General features: G+C 37.8%; 1 protein-coding gene across 2 annotated transcripts in view; it reads left to right on the top strand.

The window, feature by feature from the left end:
- The window catches only part of NLK (nemo like kinase), a 135,011-nt gene that overhangs the window by 55,879 nt on the left and 66,892 nt on the right, over nt 1–12,240 (top strand). For both annotated transcript variants that reach the window (XR_011468382.1, XM_070393701.1), the window contains exon 2: nt 9,595–9,724. Coding sequence is in view for 1 of the 2 variants with exons in the window: in XM_070393701.1 (XP_070249802.1) it covers nt 9,595–9,724 (130 nt within the window). In the remaining variant the exon portion in view is untranslated. The remainder of the gene's footprint in view (nt 1–9,594; nt 9,725–12,240) is intronic.

Below are 12,240 nucleotides of genomic sequence, written 5' to 3'. Positions count from 1 at the left end.
CTGATCTGGTGCCAGGAGGCCTCACTGCTCCGCTGATCCCGGTGCTGGGAGGCATATTACCCTTTTACTATATAGGATAGAGGCCTGGGGGCCGGCTGGTTTTCCCTGAAGGGTGTCCTGGATCAGGGTGGGGGTCTCCACTGGGGTGCCTGGCCAGCCTGGATGAGGGGCTGAGGGCTGTTTGCATCTGGTCACACACCCTTCAGGGTGGGGGTCCCCACTGGGGTGCCTGGTCAGTCTGGGTGAGGGGCTGAGGGCTGCTTTCAGGCTGGCGGTTTTGACTGCTTTCAGGCTGGCGGGAAGCTCCCAACCGCTCCTTTTTTTCTTTTTTTTTTTTCCTTCTGGGCAAGCTTTAGCTCTGGCTCTAGCTCTGAGGCTTCCGCTGCTGGTTTGTTTGCCGTTCTATAATCGAAACAATGTATAACTTCAGCTCTGAGATCCCAGCCGGCTATATTTGTTAGAATGTTTCAAACTGCCAGCTCAGAGGCCTGAAAGTCAGGCGGGGGACGTTGGAGTCTGCAGTCACTGGAGCAAGGAAGCCTCCCTGCTCACATCAGTGCATGGCTGCCGGCCGCCATCTTGGCTGACAGTTAATTTGCATAAGGATACGCTGATTAGCCAATCAGAAGGGTAGCGGTCGTACGCCAATTACCATGTTTCTCTTTTATTAGTGTAGATTCCAAGCCATATCCAGATTTCACTGTTTCAAAAATGAATTTTTACTGGTATTTTGGTTGGTATGTTCAGACAGTTTGCTTTTAATAGAATTTTGGGACTTACATTTTGTTAAGTAATTTAATAATTTCAACTTACCTTAATAAGCATTCAAGTTATACTAACAGTATTTACTTCCTAAGTAAATCTTTACTTCCTAAATATTTTAATAAATATTAGCTTAGCTATTAAAATACTAAATGATAAAAAACATTTCCTATGGTAATTAAAAATAACTTTTTCTTATTATATGAACTTCTCATTTCTAAATTCTTTACAATTTTTGACATTGGCCTTATTGTTATAAACCATGTGAATAAAACTGTTCTTTCATTTGATGTCTTCAATATTTATAAACCTCTAATGTACAACAAAGACTGCTATTTTTAATTTTTTAACTATCAGGAAATCATCAGTGGGATTAAAAGCAAGCACATTGTGTCACATTGTTTCAGTTTTGGTTACCCTTTAACCTCTTATTGCCAAAAGTGTTAAAATTCAAGGAGATACAGATGAATTGTTTTCTTCTGTGGTAGAAACCTGTTCTTCATTGCAACTGGTTTTCCTACCCCTACAGTATTCATAGTTCTGTTTCTAGGAGAGGGCTGTGGCTAGTGGACATAAAAACTTCCTAAACTTGGCAGAGTAGGCTGTGTCATGTTCACTGTCTAACATGAGAATATCCCCGCTGAAAAGAATAGTGTGGCAACTTTCTGCAGGCAGGTCAGACTCCTCACAGAGATATTTGACAATGACGGAGGAGAAAGAGTCTCTATAACTTCTATGGCTTCCCAGTGTCCGCAGTAAGAATGGAACTAATTAATTTGTGGTCTAAAGAACAATAAAATATTCACAAGACCATAGTAGTTAGTGTAAAATGGTTTTCACCTGTGTTTTAAGTTAAACAATGATTATTGGTGGGGAGTTGAGGAGGTCTTAAAAGTTAGATCTTATTCACTAGTAATAAGTATTTGAAAATAAATATGACAGCCTGATATTGGATGCATGCCTGTATCTTACTCCGCCTCTTTTTAAAAATATATTTTCATTGATTTCAGAGAGGAAAGGAGAGGGAGAGAGAGATGGGAACATCAATGATGAGAGAGAATCATTGATCGGCTGCCTCCTGCAGACCCTACCGAGGATCAAGCCCATAACCCAGGCATGTGCCCTTGACTGGAATCAAACCCAGGAACCTTCAGTCCGCAGGCCAATGCTCTATCCACTGAGTCAAACCAGCTAGGGGCCTTACTCTTTCTTTATTAGCACCTCTAGGTGTCTCAGTACAGATCAGAATGGCCCAGTACTATGTCACCTGCTGGGATCATTGCTATTTCTACTTATTTAAATACATCATTAGAGAATGTTTAAGTTCATATTTAACTCTTTCAGTTAAATATAGATCTTTTTCTTATCAGTAGTGTGAGGCTATGAGGAAAAGAATGAACTATTTCACTGCTTTGGTTTAGCTATTGTATAAGGTCTTTTTTTTCTTATAATTTCAGATTAACAAATTTGGGGATCATTTTATAAGTATCTTTTTTAAAAAGGGAAAAGAATCTTTTGCCTGACTAGCATGGGTCAGTGGTTGAGCGTCAGTCTATGAACCAGGAGGTCATGGTTTGATTCCTGGTCAGGGCACATGCCTGAGTCGCCGGCTAGATCCCCAATGGGGAGCATGCAGGAGGCAGCCGATCAATGATTGATTCTCTCTCATTAATGTTTCTACCTTCCTCTCCCTTTCTCTCTGCAATCAATAAAAAATATTTTTTAAAAGAATTTCTTATGTATAGAGCTAATTCAGCAAATACCAAATTTACATAAACATTAAAAAATTAGAAAACCCTAACTGATAGAAGAAATTAAATATAAAAGATGAGAATTTTTTTATGTATTTTTGGGTGGAGACAGGGATGCTTAGAAGATTTGTTCTCCTAACTAATATGCAGCTCTGTAAATTATATCAAGAGTGTACACAAACGAAAGCCTGTTAAAATTCTGATTAGAAAGAGACATAAAAATAAATTACTTATTCCCTAATCTATAGTATCCTTAAACATATAACAAACATTAAGTTACAAATAAAATACATTTTTTAGACTTTGTTGTCAGAAATTTTGCCTTATAGTTTGCTATTTTCTCAAGCAGATTTAATCTAAATACAAGTAAATATAACTTTTAAGGAAATGAATTTTAAAATGAACATGAAAGCAATAATCTAAATATTTAGAGTCTAGTTAGGTTCTATTATTGAGATATGTACTGTATTAGTACAGTTGACATAATAATTGTATGTTTAGCGAAAAATAGAAGATTACTGATTACAAGTTTATGTGACTAGAATTATAAGAACCTGATTTCTTAATCCAAGTGGAAGCATTTGCATTATAAGTTATTTATTTGCAATATAAGTTATTTATTTGCTTTGACTATAGTTAAAAACCTTATCAGACACATGAATTTTGAAGCTTTTAAAACATGTGGAAAAAAGATTCTTCACAGAAAATGAATGAGGAACATATAATTTATTGGAGATTCTTACTGAATAGTTATATAAATTTAGCATTCTAGTTTGGCAATTTCCAACCTTTTTTTTTATCTCATGGCACACATAAATTAATTGCTAAAATTCTGAGGCACATTGAAAAATATAACTTTTGCCAGTCTAACAAGAATTGGTATAATTTTGATTCCTTCACACTAGATGGCTATTGTTGTGTTGTCTGTTGACATTTTTTTATTTGACAATCTAAGGGAAAGGAGGTCATTGCTCCTGACCAAATAGTCATGTATTGCATATTTAAAAAATTCTTGCGGCTCAGCAGTTAAAAATCACGGATCTAGTGTCTGAGAAAGTATCCCCATAATAAGTTTCACTTTGTTTCATTCCAGCCCTTCTGCTTGTCAGTAATTTAAGCAGATTTGTGGCAATGGTCACAGTTTCCTGGAAATGACAATAAAAATGACCACACCAGATCTAAAAAGCTTCCTGGTCTCAGTATTGTACTTTATTATTATTATTATTATTATTGATTTCAGAGAGCAAGAGAGAGAAACATCAATGATGAGAGAGAATTATTGATCGGCTGCCTCCTGCACTCCCCACACTAGATCGAGCCCGCAATCCAGGCATTAATATAGTGTTTGTAGAATCAAACATTAATTTAAAACTTAGAAAGTAAATATTGTTAGTATAACTTGAATGCCCATGAAGGTAATCAGATGAAAGGACAGATGCACTGTTTTATTTAGGGCATCTAGTATTTAGTAGAGAAAATAAGTTACTGGTAAGTGAGTTGTTTGAAGGCTCTTTTTTTTTCCTGAAATGAAGAAATTGGCCCTAAATGTTGTTCCTTTTCTCTAAAGCTGGAACTTCTAACAAGTGCAGCTGGAATAACCAGGGTATTCCAGCAGCAGAGAAACTAAGCATAGGAAGCCTTTCAGTAACAAAGAAAATAAAAGAATTCCTGTGTAACAGGCTTCCACACTTATCTGAGTTCTGTGGTACTATTTGTGCTGAATTAAAGCATCTGCTACCTCAAGTTAAGAGAGAACAAACTCAACATGGCGTGAAATTACTGCACAGCCACTCACATTCATTAGGGTTATGTTGTTACCAGCCACAGGCATGACTGACTTTTGCATGAATAATAAAATAAAAGGCTGCTTTGTGAATTTAACCTTAAAACAACAAGGCACAGTACTAACCTTGTAAGAACAAATATTTATTGTGTGGGTATTAAAATTATTAAAGTACCAATTAGCAGTCATAGTAATAATTGATTTTGGCAAAAATCACCAATGGATACTAAAGGCAGTAGGTCAAATTGGATCAGAAAAAGAATATTTACACAGTTAAAAGGGGAAAAAATAGTAACTTTGGAGTAGAGAAACCTGACAGACACCTCATCCAAGTAATCAAAGTTAATCAACAGTAATGGGGAAAATTGGTATCGTGTGTCTGTCTCCTAATGTGAATGCACTGAGGAGACACACCTTCTGTGTTATTCCGGTTAAAAATGCATAACCTGTACTAATCATGAGAAAACACCAGACAGATCCAAGTTAAGGAACAGTTTACAAAATACTGGCCTATACTCTTCAAAAATGGCAATATCATGAAAGACAAAGAAGTGCTAAGTAATCAGTCTTAGACTAAAGAAGATTCAAGAGACATTGGCAATTAAATGCAATGCGTGATCCAAAATTTTCCTTTCTTGCCATTTCATTGACATTTTTTCCTCTTCTAGCTTTTACCTACAGAGTGATATATTTAAACAGAAAAAAATATTTTTAATAGCCTGAATTAAATAGATTCAGTTTCCTTCCTATTTTACTTTTGTAGTTTATATGGATTTTAAGCAATGTTGTGGATCTTGGTTTTCTTTTTTTTTTTTTTTAATTTAAATTTTTTATTGTTGACACTATTGCAGATGTCCCCCATTCCCTCACCCCTTTGCCCACCTCCACCAAGTCCTCCCCTTTCCCCCACAATCTTGGCCCTCACCACACTATTGTCTGTGTCCACAAGCTATGCATATATGTTCTTAAGCTAATCCTTTATTCAGTCCCCTCAGCCCCCTTCCTCTGACATTTATCAGTTTAACGTTTCCATATATCCAGGCCTCTGGTTCTATTTTGTTAGTCATTTTATGTGGTTCATTAGATTCCAAGTGAGATCATTTGGTATTTGTCTTTCTCTGATGGGCTTATTTCACTTAGCATGGAGATTATTACTCCAGGTCTATTCATGCTGTCGCAGAGGGTAAGAGTTCCTTCTCTTTTACATACTCATAGTATTCCATTTTGTAAATAAAATTTTTTTAAATTCTCACCCAAGGATATTTTTTCCATTGATTTTTAAAGAGAGTGGGAGGGAGGGTGGGGAAGAGAGAGAGAGAGACCGAGAGAGAAAGAGAAACATCTATGTGAAAGAGACATGGCAATTGGTTGCCTCCTGCACATGCCCCATCCAGGCCCGGGATCAAACCTGCATGCCTTTGGCTGGGAATTGAACCCTCAACCTTTCACTGGGCTGACACTCTAACCATTGAGGGCTGTACCTCAGCTTTTTTATCCACTCATCTACTGATGGGCACTTGGGCTGTTTCCAGATTTTGGTTAGCCTATCTAATAAAGCGGTAATATGCAAATTGACCATCACTCCAACACACAAGATGGCCAGCAGGGAAGGGCAGTTGGGAGGGACCACGCCTGCAAGAGAGGGCAGTTAGGGGCAACCGGGCCGGCAGGGGAGGGCAGTTGGGGGTGACTGGGCCAGCAGGGGAGGACAGTTGGGGGCAATCGGGCCAGCAGGGGAGCAGTTAGGCATCGATCAGGCTGGCAGGGGAGTGGTTAGGGGGTGATCAGGCTGGCAGGCAGAAGCAGTTAGGGGCAATCAGGCAGACAGGCAAGCGAGTGGTTGGGAGCCAGCAGTCCTGGATTGTGAGAGGGATGACCCAGATTGAATAGGGTGCAGTTCATCCTGACCCCCCCCCCCCCCCCGTGCACGAATTTCGTGCACCAGGCCTCTAGTTATAAATAGCACTGCTATGAACATAGGGGTACATATATTCTTTCTGATTGGTGTTTTGGGATTCTTAGTATATATACCCAGAAGTGGGATTGCTGGGTCAAAAGGCAGTTCCATATTTATTTTTTTGAGGAAGCTCCATACTGTTTTCCACAGTAACTGCACCAGTCTGCATTCCCACCAACAGTGCACTAAGGTTCCCTCTTCTCCATATCCTCGCCAGCACTTGTTTGTTGTTTTATTGATGATAGCCATTCTGGCAGTCATGAGGTGATACCTCATTGTGGTTTTAATTTGCATCTCCCTGATGATTAGTGATGTGAGCATCTCTTCATATGTCTGTTGGTCATCTGTATGTCTTTGGAGAAGTGTCTATTTAAGTTTTTTGCCCATTTTTAATTGGGTTGTTTGTCTTCCTGGTGCCGGGTTGTATAAGTTCTTTATATATTTTGGAGATGAACCCCTTATCAGACTGGCGAATATGTTCTCCCAAACATTGGGTTCCATTTCATTTTGTTTGGTTAGTATTTTTTAAGAAACTGTCAAGAATATTAGGTCTTCTGGGGGGCGGGGTGGGGGGGGGCGCTGGAGGGGGTCAATGGGGGAAAAACAGGGACATATGTAATACTTCCAACTATAAAAAATTATTTAAAAAAAAAACAAAAACGCTTCATTGGTGACTCAAAAAAAAAAAAAGAATATTCAGTTTCTTAGCGTAGTGCCGTGGTCAGCAAACCGTGGCTCGCAAGCCACATGCGGCTCTTTGGCCCCTTGAGTGTGGCTCTTCCACAAAATACCACGTGCGGACGCGCACATACAGTGCAATTGAAACTTCGTGGCCCATGCGCAAAAGTCGGTATTTTGTGAAAGAGCCAGTATTTTGTGGAAGAGCCACACTGACAGGGCCAAAGAGCCGCAGTTTGCCGACCACTGGCCTAGTGGAATTACTTTTCAAGCTATTAAAGAGTTAAAAATAATAAGACTTAATGGTTTTACCAAATTTTCAATTAATAGAAGAAAGAAGAGTCTTCATGCTATTTAAAAATACTAGAGTGCATCATTTAAGAGTTTTGTGAGCATTTGAGAAAGGAAGTAGTGCTCACTAAGATACTATGGTATTCATAAAGAAGTTTGGTATGGTTTTTAGATAGGTAGGTTTTTAGATAGGATTCCTTTATTTTCAGGAAAGCAATTTGATGAATGTCTGATTTCCTTGTGTGCAAGGAAAATAGAGAAATAAATAGTGACTGTAGTTAATTAAGTAATTCAATAACCATACCCAAGATTAATGACTAGATGTAAATCTCATGGTTTCTAGTGTTGTATCTGTTGCACAGATCTATTCTCAGTTCTATCCTAAATTTTAATAGCTTAGGTAAAGGCATTGTTGACATACAGGTCCAATTTTTTTTTTTACTTTCATTTATTGATTTAAGAGAGAGACATCGATTTGTTGTTCCACTTATTTATGCGTTCATTGGTTGATTCTTTTTTCTTTCCTTTTTTAAAATATATTTTTATTGAAGGGAAAGGAGAGAGAGATAGAAACATCAATGATGAGAGAGAATCATTGATTGGCTGCCTCCTGCACGCCCCCCACTGGGGATCGAGACACAACCCAGGCATGTGCCCTTGGCCAAATCAAACCCAGGACCCTTCATTCACAGGCCGACGCTCTATCCACTGAGCCAAACCAGCAACGGCCATTGGTTGATTCTTATATGTGCTCTGACTGGGGATTGAACCCACAATCTTGGTGTAATCAGCACAATGCTCTAACCAACTAAGCTACCTGACCAGGGCTACAGGTCAGATTTTTAAATGACACAAATCTGGGAGTGACACCCAAAGCATTGGATGACTGAAACGGGAACTGAAAGATAACGGTAGCTGGAAATGGTAGCAAAATAAACCTGACAAGAATCTATAATAATAAAAGCGTAATGTGCTAATTAGACTGGACGTCCTTCCAGATGAAGCCAGGCTTGTGAGGGAAGCCCGGGTGCCTGCTGGCGGCCGGAGGGACGCCTGGGTCCTGGGTGCCAGAGGGAAGCCGGTGCCACCTGCCGGGGGAAGGAAGGCCTACTCTTACATGAATTTTGTGCATCAGGCCTCTAGTAAATTATTCGTAGATGATGGGTGGAAGGGAAGTAAAAGCTTTATGTTAATTTATGGAAAATCAATTTGCCAAATGGCCAATTGGCCATATTTACCAAATTTATTATTTTTTAAAAAACTATTTGTATCAATTATGTCCAGTCAGAAAAATGGAAACGACACTAGTATTTTAAACATAGGGAAGGAAATACAGGGAATTGGTTTTACAGGTGTTAGAAGGCTAAATGAGTGAAAAGGGGGACTCTGAGCTATTAAAGAGATAGTAATTATAGGAGGCAGCTCTCACAGCAAGAGCTGAGAAACAATAGAAAAGTTATCATAACCTAGAAGCTACGGCTGGGAGCTGACAGATGGTCTTCTGATGAGGAGACACTGTCCAACTACTGGTGGGACTGAAATTTTGAAATCCTTATTACTAAAAGCTGTTCGTTTATATAAGAAACTAAAAGATATGTTGAACTAAATGTGATAACATCTGAATGCACATCTCTTCCATATTGAATTTGGTTCTGAAAATAAAGCATATAAAACGAATTTGACCTCAATTATGTTAATGTTCTATACCTTTTTCCTCCCATCTTTAAAATGGCTTTGCCACTAATAGTCCTCCCATCGCAAATGTATTGCTAAGTAACATCTCAGAAAAAGTAACTGTTTATAAAAATTTGGACAGGGATTAAAAATAAAGGAACAAGTGGCACTCTCCCTCCAGGGAAGCACGCCCATGCCATTTCCTTTCCCTTCTCCTTCCCTCACAAGCACATATCTCCTAAACTTCAGGGGCCCCGCAAGACTTGCAACCAGGGGAGCAGTGGACAGTGGCAGCTCATCCCCGGCTAATCTGCTGATCCTGTCTCCAAGGGCCCCTTTTCTCTGACTTCCCAGTGAGCCAAAGCAGCCCAGCCTAGGCTCAGCTGCTTCTGCTATGCCCTTCCTGTTCCACTGTCCTAAGTGTGTTTTTGCTGCTCTCAATAAATCCTTGCTTGTTTTTCTAAAAATAAATAAAGGAAAAAGCATGACAAATGAATTGTGTAGGCTAAACTTCCTTTGCTTATAGGTATGTACTTCTTTTTAATCTTATTTCTCACTGGCACCTTAAGCATTATTAGGTGGATTTAATGTTGAGTTTTTAAGATGAAGATATTTGTCATACTCTGAAACATTAAAGAACAAGGTTTGGAACTGATTTCTTGTCTTTTTTCCCTCTCCTCCAAATATTGCTTCTTTAGGTCAGTAACAGATCCAAGAGATGGAAAGAGAGTAGCACTCAAAAAGATGCCCAACGTCTTCCAGAATCTGGTCTCTTGCAAAAGGGTCTTCCGGGAATTGAAGATGTTGTGTTTTTTTAAACATGATAATGTAAGTGAAATTGGTGTTTGGGATAAACTATTTCCTAAGCATGCTTAATTGTATTAGTAAAGAGCAAAAGAGAGTTAAAAAAGAAACATGCAAGTTATTAAATGGGTTTGGAAACCTGAGACAACTTAGATCTTTTTTGTGAACAATTAACTTATTTAAATAAATTCTAAGACTCATTGATTGACAGATAGATATTAATTGTTGTAAAGCAATGTTATTAGCTGAGGGACGATATTAATAAGTAGAGTATAATATGTAGTCTGGGTGATTTAAATGAAAATAATTGGTCCCTGGTTTTAAATGTTTTATATTTCTAATCAGAGATTAAGTTAAAGATGTAGGGAAGCAGAGTCATCTCTTAAAGTAACATAGGTTAGATTTTTTGTGGCTGTGTTTAAATTTGTTAAGATTCATGGGCAAATAGAATCATTGTGGTTTGAAAGATAGCTTCACCTCATCTAATACTGAATTAAAAGTTTGATATGTGTAAAATTTACCTGGAGGATATTAGCATTGGACTCTTAGTTTTCAGTTTCATGTGAAAAGAAAAACTGCCTCATATTCTGCATTTGGTACTCAACCTGTAGTATTTTAATTGCTGAAGTAAAAACTTTGTCAGAAAAATAGAAATAATTTCTTGTTGGCACAGGAACTTTTAGAACTTTGGCCAAAGTATGGTTCTCTCTTTAAGAGAGAAATTTGTGTAAGTTTGAAGTATTTGGTCAAACTTACTTGAAGCTCCTTGGTTTGACATATTTTATTGATTGATTACTCCCCTTGAAATCTTCCTTGATCTTTTTTTTTTTTTTTTTTTTTTTTTTTAGTTATTGCTATCTTTTAGTCAATTGGAACTGCTTAGCAATGTGTTTGTTTCAGTAACTTTAAAAATATCACTCATTTCTGTTTTATGACTGGTTCCTCAAATTTTGAAAGTGATTTAGAATGATATCTGATGCTTGCTTAATTTTTGCCTGAGTACCACCCTAGCATCAAAGAGTACAAACCTTATGTACATTATCAGACACTCAAGTAAAGCTATTCATAGTGAAGAAATATTTTGAAGGTGGCATCAGAAATTCGCTTATTTAGGGGTTTCAGTGGTTTATTATATTCAGGTCTAGCTTTTTTAAAGGAGGGACGAAAAGAAAAAGAAAAAATATATACATGTAAAGGAGGGATGGTGTAATAGACTACAGCTGGTATTTTTTTCTCATGACTTATTCCTATGGAGTAACTAATTAAGTCACATAGATGTCAGAATGAGTTGTGTAAGAAAAGAAACAAACAGAATTCTTGAAAACACAACAATCACTTTCTCAAGCTCCTAATAAGCTCTATCATAAGAGAGTGCTTGTGACTTCTGTGGGAATATTCAAAAGTGAGGCAGATGGTTGGAAATGAAGATGGCAGGGCACCACTGTTTTATACATAATGAATTTATGTTATGCTCTGTGATCTATCTCCAGAAGCATCTCAGGGCCCACATACCTGGTATGTGTGGAATGTCTAAGAGGCAACTGGTTTTCGATATAGTTAAGGTAACAGATATTTATTAATTGTGTTCTGTTTATAGAGTGCAGTGCTAGGTCATGTGGAGGGTACAAAAAAAATTTTGTTAATGGTTTTTTGTTGTGTTGTTTTTTTTAAGGGAGTGGACCAGGTGTTTAACACTTGTTACCATGTCTCAGAGAGTATGTATGTTTTACATACATTAATTCATTTAATCCTTAAAAATTTTTGTCACCTAAGGCTTGTTATCTCTACTTTACAGAGAAGTAAACCAAAGCTTAGAATTAAGTAACTTGTCTAAGGTGAAGGTAACAGGATTGCAGTGTAAATCTGTCCTGCTTCAGAGCCCTTGTTCACTAATTTGGTAAACTTTTATTGTACACATGCTATATTCCTAAACTACATTAGCTTCTAGGGCAGTGATGGCAAACCTTTTGAGCTCGGCGTGTCAGCATTTTGAAAAACCCTAACTTAACTCTGGTGCCATGTCACATACAGAAATTTTTTGATATTTGCAACCATAGTAAAACAAAGATTTATATTTTTGATATTTATTTTATATATTTAAATGCCATTTAACAAAGAAAAATCAACCAAAAAAATGAGTTGACACACGTGTCATGGGTTCGCCATTACTGTTCTAGGGGTTTCTACCTTCAAGGAGTTTAGTAATGTGATAAGTACTGTGAGAATGGTGCTATGGTAGGGCTGCCTGCATGGTTAAACATTAATACAGGACAGTTTGTGTCCTATTCATACCACAAATCTGGAAAACCAAATCTACAAGTATTTTAGAATCACCAGTGAACCTTAAAAATGCAGAGATTCATGGGTCTCATCCACACCACCTAAATTGGAATCTCTGGGGTTGAAGCCCAGGTAGTACCTAAGCTTCTCAGGTGAATATTAAGGAGAAGGGACAAATTGTTGTGTGGACTTAGAGGCTTAAAGATAGTTTAAATATGGAGAAGGTAAACCTTAAGATGAGTCTTTTGAGATTAAGATTT

The sequence above is a fragment of the Myotis yumanensis genome, unplaced genomic scaffold (assembly GCF_028538775.1).
Source record: "Myotis yumanensis isolate MYYU_CA2020_CCGP unplaced genomic scaffold, mMyoYum1.0.hap1 SCAF_16, whole genome shotgun sequence".
In the NCBI taxonomy this organism is placed as follows: Eukaryota; Metazoa; Chordata; class Mammalia; order Chiroptera; family Vespertilionidae; genus Myotis; species Myotis yumanensis.
This window is presented reverse-complemented; position numbering and strand designations above follow the sequence as displayed.